Raw genomic sequence first — 14,495 nt, forward strand, 5'->3', positions numbered from 1 at the left:
TTCCTCTTCCTCCTCTTCTTCCTCCTCCTTTTCCTCCTCTTCTTCCTCTCCAACTTCTTTCTCTTCCTTTTCTTCCTCCTCCTTTCTTTCCCTTCTTCCTGTTCCTTTTCCTCCTCCTCCTTCTTTTTCTTTCTTCTTCTTTTCCATAAGTGCTCTACCCCAGGCTGGACTTCATGGCAATCCTCCTGCCTCAGCCTCCCAAATGCTGAAATTACAGACACATGCCACCTGGTGGCATGTATATTTGAACTACTTTATTTTAGCTTGTACATTTTTATGGCCTTCCTTATTTTATTTTTTGAGGACATTATTAGTGATTCTCACATGGGCCAAGTGCCTCTTGCAAGTGTGGCAGCTGGTTACATATTTACTTTTAAATGATATTTAAATTTTATTTTTATTTTATGTTTGTGTGTATGCCTACTTTTCTGTGTATGTGTGTGCAGTGCCCAGGGAAGCCAAAAGAGGGTGTTGGGTGCATGGTGGGGTTAGTGCTGTCAGAGCCAAAGCAGTAATGCTCTCTCTTTTTGTTCTCACTTCTCCCTCTAAGTCACTCGTCCCTAAATCAGGTGTGCTCCAGTTTCCTCTACTACATGTGCCTCAATCTCCTCTCAGCTCCAGAGAAGACAGAACCACTTTCCCAAGAAGGTACGATGTAGTGGTCCAACCCCTCCCTATTCCCTGACAGTTTTCCGCCTGGACGCCTAGATGGCTGGCTCTGACGAGTCAGTGCAGGGAGACCTCTTGGCTTACACTACATTGATGGACTTCTAGGAAGATTCCAAGGGAGATGGAATAACAGCATAGAAAAGGATGGGATCCCTGGGCGATCAGATTCTTGATACGCAGAAGGCTTATCTGGTCTACGTCCTCTCTCCCGAGTGTTTCCTCTGCACCATCTGCACACTAATGCTTTGCTGGTCCGCATGTAGCCCAGAACTCAGCATCTCTTGAGTAGAGTAGTCTATTCATTTTTCTTTGATCATTTATTTAGGAAATAGTTCTTGTACATCCATTGTGTGCCAGACTGTATTCCCGGAGCTGGTGGAAGAGCTGGGGAGACCAAGCCCTTTTCTCCTCCAGTGAGAAAGGCAGGCATTGTACAATAGACACAATGCCAGACCTGGGTAGGACTATGATAGAGATAGAAGCCGACAAAGGGACAGAGAATGAGAGAAGAGAGGAGGAAGCTGGGCCAGATAGGGGGCCAAAGGAGAGCCATGTAGAACCTGGGCAGGAAGATCAGTGGGTGCAGGCCCCATGCTAGATGCTTTCTCTTTTGTTGAGCTTCTCCCCTATGTCTGGGAGGCAGAGGTAGATAAAGCAATGGTCGCAGTGCTATTTCCTGTGAAATTTCCCTATTGTAGACTTCACACTTGGTATAACATAAGACATTCAATGTTTTATGTACTTGCTCAAATATTATCCTCTTCGTGAGTTAGACTTGGTGCTAAGTGTATTTTTTTTCCATTTGCCACGATGAAGATTCCGTGTCCTCCCTTACTCCCCTATCTCTCCCATCCACTCTCTCTCAGGTACCATGCCGAGACAGACAGGAGTCCAGCCAAGCATTCCCATTACTTCCCGTATGACCGGGATCCGTTCTTTTATTACACTAGCCAGTCTCAGCTGCACGTTTCCCAGCAGCCTGCCTGTCAGGTGTAACTTGCAGAGAGAAGGCCACCATGCCTGTGCTGTGGTGGCCCCAAACTCTTGGCAACCACATCACCGTGGCCTCTGACAATTCCCTCATTTGTCAGAACAAAGGAAACCCCCCTCACCTGTTCCCTTGGGCGCTGGGTGCTTGTCAGATCTCAAAGCACCAGGAAGAGAGGTAGACTGACTTGTGTACTCGTGGCTGTATCTTCCTGTGTGTCTCACAGGAGAGGGGTGTGCGAGGGTCAAGGATACTCGTCTCGTTATGCTTGTTTTCATTACGGAGCATGTCGGTAGAAAAGGAGTTGAATTGAAATTAGAATTCCTGGACTGGAGGGATGGCTCAGTGGTTAAGAGCACTGACTGCTCTCCCAGAGGCCCTGAGTTCAATTCCCAGCAACCACATGGTGGCTCACAACCATCCGTAATGGGATCTGATGCCCTCTTCTGGTGTGTCTGAAGACAGCTACAGTGTACTCCTGTGCATAAAATAAATAATTTTAAAAAATGAAATTAGAATTCCTGACTGGGCTGAGCTACCACACTGCCTGGGGGGATTCCCTCTATGTGTGTAGGCCTTGGCCTCAGCAGGACAGAGTCTTTCAGAAGCTTCCAGCCTCCCATTCTTCAGCCCGTCTCCACCCACGGCTGACCTATCTGTCTGGGAAGCGTCAGCATCTTAACTCCTCTGCTCTTCAGCTGTGGTCCTCGGATGTCAGTCTGTGTAGCAGTGCTCTTTGGTTCATGTAGAAAAGAAGGCTGGTGTAAATTTCCCAAAAAGTTGAAGAGCTCTGTCCTTTTGTTCTCTATTCCTCTAAGATCCTTTTTTGTAAAACAGTTTCCATAAGAAACTAGGACCTCTGCTCCCAGGAGGAAATACAAGTGGGTTTTTCTGTTTTGTTTTCATTTTTATTTTTTTTTAAGATTTATTTATTTATTTTTTGTGAAGAGGGCATTGGATCCAATTACAGATGGTTGTGAGCCACCGTGTGGTTGATGGGAATTGAACTCATGACCTCCGGAAAAGCAGTCAGTACTTTTAACCCCTGAGCCCCTTGATTTTTATTTTTTGAGGCAGGATTTCACTATGTAGCCCAGGCTGTCCTTGAACTGTCTAGCCTTCTACCTCAGCCTCCTGAGTGCCAGCATGTAGGGGTGGAAATGGATTGTGCCACTACACCCTGCTAACGTGCTTATCCACTCTACTGATATCGAAGTCCTTTAAGCAGCGTTCGGTGTCTTCTGCAGCCCAGCTGTGAATTATCTATATGGCCTTACAGTTCCTGATGCTCCACATCTGTACATAACAAATAGAAATGTGTCCTCCTATGGCTCTGGGCCTCCAAACACCCTGCTTCCCATCCCCTGGGTTTGGCTCTCTCCCCTCCCTGCCTGTTTTCTGCTCCTCCTCTATAACACTCTGCCCTTTAAGTTCTCCCTCTCCACCATGCACACATGAATTACTCTTTCCACGCTGGAACGTGGCACTGACCCTCTGTCCTGAGAGTGTCCTATCTAGCTCTTCCTTCAGAGTCTCCGGTAGGTTTCACAGTCTGATCTAATGTAGTCATACAATGAATATCTATCAGAGGAGTGAATGAATGAATGAGTGAGTGAATGAATGAATGAATGAATGAATGAACGAATGCTGTCTGTGTCCTTCCATAAGTTAAGTTCAGGCTCTTCTGACAGGCTGAAAGCTGCTAAGGGCAGAAGAACCTCCCATTCCCCCTGTGCTACCCTCGGTGACCTGTGTAGCATCTACAGGCAGTGGTTCTCGGGTGTCATTGCCTGCTTTCCTGTGTTCTCTTTGTGGCCTTTCCCTACCTGCTCCCTCCCAGAACTCTCTGCAGTGTCTGAGTTCCTACAGCATGGACTGCCCCACATAAGCAGCAGGACCCCAGAAAGCCTTGCCTTCCTGTCAGATCGGCAGTATGTGGAGGCGGCCACGCGCCAGAGACAGTACTGCATCCTCCTCCTCTTCTACCTGGCTCACATCCACGATGACAGGTCAGTACCCAGAGCTGGCGGCTGGTGCCATGGAGTCCTGGTTCCATGAAATGGATATCTGTTTGTGTTATACAGACATGTTCATCTGTGCATGTGCATCCGATTGCTCTTCTATTAGACAAGCGTGGCGATGCTTTGAACATCTATACAGCACACTGCTTGTGCGTGGTGTTGTCAGGCTGTGGGCATTCAGGGGAAGGACACTGAGTTGACGGAGGATGGGAGCAGGCAGAATAGAAGGCTCCGCTGGCCTCTCGGCCCCGCTGGCCTGGCAGCTCACCCTGCTCACCCAGGCTCTCCTTGCTCAACAGGTTTGTCCCTGAGGCGGAGCTCTTTGTGGCTGTGCAGAGCTTCCTTTTGTCTCTGCAGGACCAGGGTGAGTGCCCGCCACCAGTGGTCTGCAAAGCCTCCATGTATCTGCTGGCAGTGTGCGGGGACAAGGACAGTGCACTGGCTGAGGTAGGAACCAAAGGGCATGGGGTTGATTCGGGGCTTCTCCAACTGCCTGAGACAGAGGAGAAAGGCATGCTGGGAAGAGTACCAGTGGCTTCTCAGTTAGCAAGGCTGGATTGCAAAGGTCTCTTCAGAAAGAAAGAAAGAAAGAAAGAAAGAAAGAAAGAAAGAAAGAAAGAAAGAAAGAAAGAAAGAAAGATAGATAGATTTCTCCTTTCCCAATCCTATCTTTCTGAAACACTTGAAAATAATTTGATATGCTCTTTTTTTTTCTTAAATTCTTCAATATATATTTCCCCAAAATAACGGCCTTCTGAGTTGGGCATGGTGGCCTATGTGTGTAGTTACAGTGTTTGACAGGACGGGAAGATTTTTGCCCAGCTTGGATTACATAGTAAGCTCTGGGCCAATCTGGGTGGGGCTCTGTCTCAAACAAAGTCTAGAGGTATTAGAATATTACTCAGTCCTTAAGTCAGTAATCTAATTTCACTCCTTCTTTGAGTGCTGGGAATTTAACCTGCTGCTCTAACATGCTGCACAGTCTGCCACAGAGCTACAACCCGAGCCACTACATTTTCTACTAAAACCAATAGTGTTCTACATAGCTAGTTTCCCCGAGTCTAAGATTTACTGCAGAACTACATTTCACATTCCTCCCCCACGCCCCCTCCTTCTTTCTTTTCTTTTCTCTTTCTTGAGACAGGGCCTCTCTGTGTAGCCCTGGCTGTCCTGGAGCTCACTCTGTACACCAGGCTGGCCTTGAACTCAGAGATCTGCCTGCCTCTTCTGGGATTAGAGGCATGTGCCATCATGCCCCACTAAACCACAAACTTTAAATTTTTTTCTTTCCCCTTTTTATTTCAGCTAACCCCCACCCTATAGAATGGTGACACATTCATGGGCAGGTCTTCCTCACTTGAAATGCCCTCACACAGACACTTGGGTATGCCTTACTAATCTGGGCATTTCCCAATCAACCAATCATTTTGTTAATCTTCACTGTCAAAATTAACCGAGGAATCTGAATGATGCATCAATTTTCTATGGGAAAGGAGTAGGTATTTAGGGTTTGGTAAGCAATTCCACACACATCTGCCTTCTCCCTTCTGAGCCAGGCCCTCTGCTTGTGCACCTGTCCCCAAGCAGTCTAAGGTAGGAGACAGAAACATTGACAGGTGTCATGCATGATAGGGTGTTGTTCTTCAGCCCCAGCACTGCTTTTATCCTGCACTGTCCCCGCCCCCCATGCCCCCATGGGGATTTTTGCCATGCCTTGAAGGGCATCTAGTAGCGTGCTCCCACTCAACACAGCAGATGCTAATAGCATTTCCTCCAGTCACGGTAATAAGCAATGCCTCCAGACATCACTGAATATCATACAGGGAGCAAATGCACTCCGGGCTACTACTGAAAGGGAGGCATTGTGGGGTTTCCTTACCCAGGCCATTCTGATGAGCAGCGTGCTGTTCTGGGATGCTGAGGCATCAGTACATTCGCCTCAGTTACTGGCTATGCCGTTGGGTCTCGGGTTCTCTTCAAAGCATGTCTAGTTGCTCTCTGTTGCCTCCAGGCCGTGATCAGTGCAATCAGAAAGTTCCTAGAGGGCATCCCAGACCTGCGTGGGGTCTACACTCACCACCCGCTCCTGCTCAGGTTCTTCCTGGCCTATCCAGGGTTGATGAGCAGGTTCGGGCACCGTGTCTTGGAGCTTTGGTTCTCTTGGGAAGAGAGCGGCTACGAGAACCTAGATGATGACTCCTCTCCTGGGCGTACAGTCTTTCCCGCCAACCTCGCAGCCCTGTTCCGTGTGCTCCAGAGCACGCCCAGCATCCTACTCATTTTGCTGGTAGGTGTTCTCGCTCATTCCCGCACTTACAGGTGCTAGCTAGGTCTTGGGAGATGTAACTCAGTTGTTAGAGTGCTTGCCTGGCATGCGGGAAGCCCGCGGCCTCATCCCAGTTTGCATAAACTGAGCATGGTGATGCATACCAGTATCCCAGCACTTGGAAACTGAAGGCTGGAGAAATAGAAGTTAGGGTTATCCTGTACTATATAGTGAGTTTAGGACAGCCTGGGTTTTAAGAGAGAGTGGCTTGTTTGTTTGTTTGTTTGTTTGTTTGTTTTTGTGAGTGTAGGCCCTGCTAACTATTCCCAAGCTGCTCTACGTCTTTTATCTTTACCTATGGGCTCATGAACCCTGCCTCCTGCGCGTTATATTTTAATTACCCTCCAACTCTTAGGTCTAATTGGGTACTTCAGACTTTTCGCCTCCGTCTCACTAATTCATCCACCCTTTGGTCTCAGACCCTGAAGCTCCTTAACCGTCACCACCATGATAACCAAGATGTCCCTGTGCCTAGTTACCACTGACGAAGAGTCACCCGTTCTCCTCTTAAGTGCTCTGTTGATATTGATGGCTGCCACTTTCATTTTTGTGACACACCCTTGGTTTAAAGGATGCCGTCTCTTGGTTTTCATCCTTCTCGTGATGTCTCTCCTTAGTCTCTTACTGATTTCCCTGCCTCCAGCCAGGTCTTGAAGGATGGTATTCTGCAAAGCTCTATACAAGGCTGGGGTTGGTTGATCTGTCTCAGCTCTGGTCGCTGTCTACCTGTGGGCTCCAGTCCACGCTCCATTCCCGACACTCTAAGCTCAGTCTCATACTGCCAACCACGTAGTTAGCACGCAGGTGCTCTAACCTAGAGCTCTTTGGAATGGAGGCGTGGCTCAGTGGTAGAGCGTGTGCTTGGAATGCATGGGAGTTTGTAAAATCAGTAAACATATAAATCTCCAATTAATCTTTAAAAGATGGAGCTTGTTGTCTCGTTCTTCAGTTCCCTTCACAGTTTGGACCTTGTTCAGGTGGAGACTGCCACCTCACTTTCCACTAGGGCAGGTGGGAAACTGCCCTGGGCCACCAGTTTCAAAGAAGCAGGCAGGTAAGAAAGTGAATCTCCGAAGATTAAAACCTTAGATTTCACATCCTCAGGACGTGATGGGGTGCCCCATCTTACCCTACTGGCTCAGAGCCTGCCTTTGAGTGTGTTCAGCCCCACTCATTGTTTCTTGTTGGAGGTGGTTGCATCAGGGCCCAGGAGTCTTAACTTTCCTTTGCCCAGAGCTCGGTAGGAAGGAGCTACCTTCGGGGCCGCATGCTGTTTAGAGATGGGAGATGGAGGTTTGCCTGTGTTTCAGGTAAAATGGAGAGCAGGAGAGGTGGGAGGTGGTGTGCAGGAGTATTAAATGCATGGAGCATATAGGTGATCACTTGTAATCATTGGCTCTGAGCCAGATAATTCACATTGAAGATGAATTGCCCAAGGTAATCGGATCGTGGCCAGGACCAGAGGCCACGGCTACTGAGCTTGACTAAATTAGATTCTAGAAGCATCAGTGGTGAAAAGAACAGCAAGAACAACTTTGTTTTCTGTTCACACAGATAATTCCCACCATTGCTTTCCAGCTTTTAGCCACAGGAGGGAAAAGAGTCTAAAAATATGTGCTGGGACCAATTTCTGGTTTTGATATGGGTAATTAGCAGCTGAAAACAAAGCTGTTAATTGCCACTCTTATCAACGGGTGGTCTTTCAAGTAGGATGTTTAGCTGTGAAAAGCAAGGATGTCACAGATGCTCTGTTCTGAGTCCGGACAGCTTTGGACAGTTGAAAACGCAGTGGGCCGTGGGTCCGCCCAACTCCTTCTCACTAACCCGAAGAATGAGTGCATACCAGCACGCAGCATTTACTGTGGCTGGCAAAAACCATGTAGCCCCTTTCCTTTTGGACCTTCCAAATTCACAGGTTTCTGAGGAGCCATTGTGTGCCAGTGGGGCAGGGACGGGTCAGTAAATGACAACAGAGAAATGGACTTGACCTTTCCTCTCGTGACCCCGAGTAAATCATTTCTACCTTAGATATCAGCCTCACACTCCTCAAAGTGGAGGAGTTGGATGAACACACACACACACATTAATTATATTATTGTTGTTTGAGATAGGATCACAGTATTGATCCTGAGCTGGCCCGGGGCAGAGCTCAGGATGTAACCCAGGCTGTCCTTGAACTTAGAACCCCTCCATCTCAATTTTTCTGAGTTCTAGAATTTTAGGCATTTTGACATTTTCTAGATTTTCTAGATTACCTAGATTTTTTTTTTAGCCCTCCAGTCTGTGATTTTTGTCTGCCCAGAGATTTTTTTTGAGTCTTTGTGAGGTGGCAGAGGTAAAGCCACCTCTCCCCTTCATCAGCACACACTGTGTTAGAATTTACAGCCACTGCTATTCTCTTTAAGGCACCATCTTATTTCTGTAGCCTAGGCTAGCCCGTAAACGACTATATAGCCCAGGCTGGCCTCACACACATGAAGTTCTCTGCCTTGTCCTCCTGAGTGCATGTTACCCCATCTGGCTCTCTGCTACTTTCTTGATAGATAACCAATCAGTCTGCCTTAGATTCTGCATTTGAAAACTTGGAGAAACAGCTGACTGGAGGAGCTATTAGGAAGATATGAAAATGTGTAGACCAATGTCTGGCTATGATGTAAAAACAGTGCTGCACCAATGCCGTTGGGTTCTAATTGAGCAGCTACTACTGATATCGCCGCTGGTTCTCCAAAGCCCAAGCCCGGGGCTCGTTTCCCCGTGCCCGTGCGGTGGTCAGCACATCAGGGTTTGTTTGGCTAACGTGCCCCGTAGTCCTTTCTCCGCACTGAGATCCTTTGTTGACCTTGGATTCACCACGCTCTATTCTAACTGGCCTGACACATTCGCCTGTCCAAAGGCATCGGTTTGTTTGAGCTGGTAGGTGCCAGGAGCTATCAGAGACAGCTACTGGCGCCCTTTCTGCCCGTTTTTTCCTTCAACCTACGCTCGTTAAAATAACTCTGAAAGCAAATCAAAATAAAATGTCCTTTTCCATTTTCTAAATCCAAGACCTTTGCGGCTTGGGGCAGGGATGGGCAGATGCCACCTCAGAGATCAGGCCTGACCTGATCCTCATTTCCCATCCCATGCCCTGAATCTACCCCAGCTTATTCTTTCCCTGACCTATGACATCTCTGTCCTCTGCATTCCCTTTTTCTGGTTCTCAAGTTCTTGGTCCTAAAAACAACCTTTTCTTGACCCTAGTACTTGAACTTACAAGAGAGGGTCATCCTGAGTCCAGAGAGCTACGTTCACATCCTGGGTACCACTTACTGGCTTTATGTGACCTCTGGTATGTCATGTAATGTCCCTGAGCCTCCGTTTGCTTCTTGACGTAACAGGCTGGGACCGTCCTCCATGATTTGTGAGGGGTTAGTGCATCCTCCCAGAGACTTTGTTACAGAATTAGGTGCTGAGTGAGACTCCACCCAGCCGCCGTGAAACCGTTATCCTAGGTTCTTTTCCTGCCCCTCTCTCCTGCATTGTCTGTCAGCCCCTGGCTGTGTGCTCTCTGAGCCCTGGCTTCCTTCTCTTCTCAGGACCTGGTCTATTCCAGCCCCGTGGATACAGCCCGAAAGGTCCTGATTGTCCTGAGGGTGTTCCTTTGGGAGAATGAGGATGTCAAGGTGGGTGGCCTCATCCGAGGCCACTTTCTGCTCATCCTGCAGCGCCTCCTGGTGGAGTATGGAGCGTCCACCTCAGGAGGTCAGTTTGCCTTGGACGTATCTTGACATGTGGAATAGACCATTACTTATTTTGGTGACGTGTGCTCTAAGAAAGAGAATCAGGTTTTGTAACAGAAGAAAAATGAGGCCAGTCCCTACCCTGCACAGTATGTGCCCAGAGCTGTTTGTCACAAAAATGGTGACTCCCAGAGGGAAGAAGAAAGTGGAATCTGGGGGAGGCTGGGGACCCAGCAGGGCTGTGGGAGTAGGGTGGATCTGTGATGTGTTGAATCCCCAGTGAGATCCAGGATGCGCTACCAGTCCCAGAAAAAAAAAAGTCCTGGCTTTTCAGTATGAAGAAACACAAAATTGAGGTTCATTTGTCATCAGCTATTTTTAAAAAGGCTGGAATTTTTTTTTCCGTTGAGAATCTGATCCTGGTTTTGTTTTCTGAGGGAAGGTCTCATACAGGCCAGGCTGGCCACAGATTCATAGAGAGCCACCTGCCTCTGTCTTCCGAGTGTTGGGATTAAAGGTATGCACCTCCACACCTGGCTCTGACCAGGCTGGCCTCGAACTCAGAGATCTGCCAGCCTCTGCCTCCAGAGTTCTGAGACTAAAGGTGTGCATCACCACTGCCTAGCTAGGAAGAACCTGATTTTATAAAAATAAATTTCTGAGCCATCAAGGGCAAGTGGCAAGAGGCTATGGCTCCCAAGTCCAGTCCTGAAAGAAGAATGTTGTCTTAAGAAACCAAGCCCTTCATTCCTAGGGAAGAACAACATGTGTCTGGGTGACAGAACTGTTTACTGTAAGCTCTGGGCCCGGGAGACAGCTCAGCAGGTAAAGCGCTTGCTAAACACCAGTTCACCAAGCCGAGTTTGAGTCCTGGAACCCACGTCAAGGTGCAAGGAGAGAGCAGACTCCATGAAGTGCTGTGATTCCCACAAGTGTGCTGTTGTGCTCTGTGTCACACATGCACGCATGTGCGTGCACACACACACACACACACACACACACACGGAGAGAGCAGACTCCATGAAGTGCTGTGATTCCCACAAGTGTGCTGTTGTGCTCTGTGTCACACATGCACTCACGCACGTGCGCACACACACACACACACACACACACACACACACACACACACAGACTCCACGAAGTTCTGTGATTCCCCACAAGTGTGCTGTTGTGCCCCGGGTCATACACACACACACCACCACCACCAATAATAGCAATAATGACAACAACAAATAAAATTTAAAGATTGTAGGCCATATGTGGCAGCACTGGAGAGACTGAGGCAGGCATGTCTCCATGGGTCTAAGGTTAACCTGGTCTACACAGTGAAGTTCAGGACAGCCAGGTTACATAGTCCTATGTATGTATGTATGTATGTATGTATGTATGGGGTTTTTTATTTTGGGGGGGTTTCAAGACAGGGTTTCTCTGTATAGCCCCGGCTGTCCTGGAACTCACTCTGTAGACCAGGCTGGCCTCGAACTCAGAAATCTGCCTGCCTCTGCCTCCCGAGTGCTGGGATTAAAGGCGTGCGCCACCACCAACCAGCTAATAATTTTTTTTTTTTAAAGATAAAGTGTAACCAGGTGGTGGTGGTGGCACACACAGTTAATCCCTCCCAGCACCTGGGAGGCAGAGGCAGGAGGATCTCTGAGTTTGAGGCCAACCTGGTCCATAGAGGAAGTTCAAGGACAGCCAGGGTTACACAGAGACACCCTGGCATTGTCTGACTCGGTGGTTTTCACAGAGTACCATAAGTTAGGTGACTCATGAGCAGTAGGTTATTACTAACAGTTCTTGGGAAATCCAGAGTCCAGATACCAGCAGGTTTGATATCTAGTGAGAATCCACTCTGTTCAGACATCTTGTAATCCTCCTGTGGTAGAAAGGACAAGTGACCAGGACTTTGGAGACTTTTTTGTGGGTACCAATCCTATTCATGGTGGCTGCATCTTATGACCCAATTGACTGCCAGTAGCCCCGCTTCTTAAGAATCATATTGGAGGTTAGGATTTGAGCATAGGAAAGTGGGGGCTTACAAACTTTCAGAGCCCAGCACCCTGTCTTGCCCTAGCTGGGGGAACTTTGTGAGAAGTAGGAATAAAAGTCCCCGTCTCGGGTGTTTTTAATGTACTTTAGTGAAATAACGGATTCCCGATAGCCACTCAGAGATGGCCTCCAGCAGTTCAGCTACTACTGTCTCTCATGAGAAGGAAGAAGTCTGGGAGTAGGGGTGAATCTCAGCAAGCCACCAGATTGATTTTCCATTCAGAATAGAGTCACTTAGGGCTGTCTGTGTCAGGGAGGGTCCGACCTGTGGGTGGGCTCAGCTTTCTTCTCTGAGCAGCCCATTCCTGTGCCTCAGGGAACCTGCCGCTGCTGCTGAACCTCCTGTCCTTGGTGCAGATGAGGAATGAGTCGGAACAAGAGCTGGACAGCATGGCCATGAAGCTGCTTCATCAAGGTACCTTGCCTGCTTGAGACACACCGTGCCCACGGGCCTGGGGCGGAGTGTGATGGCATTCCATTCCCTCGGAAGATGTGAACCGAATCAGCCTGTTCCTGGGGGTGTCTTTCAGCACCCTCTACTCATTGTAGAGGAATACTCGAGAGATCCAGCCCCCAAACAAAGAAACAAACAAGCCAACAAAAACCCAAACCAACAAACCAACAATGGGGTATTATAGGTACAAGCTCTACTGAAGTCAGAAAGGCCTATGCTGTGTGAACAGCCACCTTGCCTGTGCTAAGGCCCATAGGTCTGAATGGAGCATCCTCCCATGTAGGATTGAGATACAAATATATATTCGGGCAAATGTGCAGTGCTGGGCTAACAAAGGCCTTCTGGATACAGTCTGGATCAGGTCATGGTATCTTCCTTGTTTCATCGCTGACTCAGGTCTCTGATCATCCAGTTCACAGCTCTCTGGGAGTCTTTCTCTTCTAAAGTATTTCTTTTTTTATTTGTGTGTGTGTGTGTGCGTGTGCATGTGCGTGTGCGTGTGCGCTGTGGCATGCTTGTGAAGGTCAGAGGAAAGCTTGCAGGAGTTTGTGGCATTCCTCCACTGAGATCTGAGGACTGAACTCAGGTCAACAGCAAGTGTGTTCTCAGCCACTGAGTATAATATTTAGCCTTCTGTCTGTCTCTCTCACCCATAACCCAGACCTGACTGGGACCTTTCACTGCCTGTGAATGTAGCCACCAGTTCACAGGTGGCACCAATAAGCACACTGAGGAAAGCTGAAATAAATGACATCATCAGCGACTATGGATTTAGGCCTTCTGGCTACAGGGTAGGATTTCCCTCTCCAGGGCTGAGGTTTCCTCAAGGGACTCATAAGAATCACTGAAGGCTGGCTCTAGACCCTGTGTCTGTATGGTGCTGGAGGGAGATCTGTGCATGATAGAAATCATTATTACTCTCTGGTGCGTGTATGAAGTGCATGTGGCCCAGGCATGCTACAGCACATGTGTGGAGGTCAGAGGATAACTGTAGAGCCGGTTCCCTCCCTCCCTCCATCTTCTTGTAGGCTCTCCGGGATGAGCTTAAGTTATCAGTCCCGGTGGCAGGTGCTTATGCACACCGAGCCAACTCATGGCACTTCTGTCTAAAATACTCATTCACCCCACCACAGCCCACTGTATTCTTGTTCCATGCGTGTCTTCAGGGATTGCAGTGTGCTGTCTGGCCTGTCATCTGTTCCCGGCTGTCCCTGTACTCACATGCATCGTCAAGGAGGCCTGCCGCCCTGTGTGGGGAAAGATGGCTACCCTGGAATTTCTCCACGGATGCTCCACCTTCAGATGCTTAATCGTATATCTTACCATCTTTAGCAGAGACCATGCAATTGTTCTTCCCTGAATCTTTGGTTCTATAACGTTTATAATGCTGTATTCCTCTTCCTGGGGGAATGTAAGAAAATGTCTATTCAGGCTCAGATAGGGCACAGACCACAGAAAGGTCAGCCAGTGCATTTACAGGAATTAAGAATATAAGTGACTTAAAGATAACAGCAGCATTGAAACGTTCTAACCAGGCGTGGTAGTGTATTTTTTTAATCCCAGGACTTAGGAGGCAGAGGCAGAAGGATCTGTGAGTTCAAGACTAGTCTGATCTATGTAGTGAGTTCCAGGACAGCCACAGCTACATAGAGAAACCCTGTCTCTCAAGGAGGAAAAGGAGGGAGTTCCGCCCTAGCATAGGCAACTCAGGAAAGCTACAACATTAGAGGCCCCGATCTGGAGTTCAGTGGCTGAATAGGAGTCAACTTAGACAGAAAGCAGTGATACAAGGAAGAGAACACCGCACATGTAATGGTGTCTGCCTGTAACCATAGAATTCTGTAGGTGAGGCAGGAAGACTGTAAATTCAAGGTCAACCAGGACTATATAGCAAAAGCAAGCCTGGCGTGGTGGTGTGCACCTGGACTCCCAGCACTTGGGAGGCAGAAGCAGGAGCGTCATAGGGGCTCATACCATCAGCAGCAAAGTGGTGGATCTGAGACTAGTCCAGGATACATGAAGCCTTGTCTTAAAAAACAGGGAGTGTGGATGGAAGGAAGAAGGAAGGGCTGAGGAGTGAGGCTAGCCAAGGACAGGGGATTGTCTATCCAGCATCCCAGAATTCCCTGGGGCATGCAGCAGCTGCTCCTTTGCTAGGATAGTTAAGAGGCTGGATGGTCTTAAGGAATGAAGATCAGAGCTAAGGTAGCAGGCTGACACATGCACAGTGAGAGGCTTCCCTTGACAAGAAAACACATAACCGCGTGTT

General features: G+C 48.3%; 1 protein-coding gene across 7 annotated transcripts in view; it reads left to right on the forward strand.

Annotated features, from left to right (window-relative positions):
• Nucleotides 1-14,495, forward strand: part of Mei1 (meiotic double-stranded break formation protein 1) — a 56,744-nt gene that overhangs the window by 27,377 nt on the left and 14,872 nt on the right. For 6 of the 7 annotated variants that reach the window (XM_006521494.4, XM_006521495.4, NM_028897.3 and 3 more), the window contains 6 exons: nt 551-648; nt 3,498-3,666; nt 3,978-4,125; nt 5,690-5,965; nt 9,580-9,745; nt 12,089-12,187. In XM_006521494.4, the coding sequence (XP_006521557.1) occupies nt 551-648; nt 3,498-3,666; nt 3,978-4,125; nt 5,690-5,965; nt 9,580-9,745; nt 12,089-12,187 (956 nt within the window). Of the gene's footprint in view, nt 1-550; nt 649-3,497; nt 3,667-3,977; nt 4,126-5,689; nt 5,966-9,579; nt 9,746-12,088; nt 12,188-14,495 lie in introns of those variants that run through there. The other variant, XM_017316770.2, reaches the window with a different exon arrangement.

Source organism: Mus musculus, chromosome 15, assembly GCF_000001635.26.
Source record: "Mus musculus strain C57BL/6J chromosome 15, GRCm38.p6 C57BL/6J".
Classification (NCBI taxonomy): domain Eukaryota; kingdom Metazoa; phylum Chordata; class Mammalia; order Rodentia; family Muridae; genus Mus; species Mus musculus.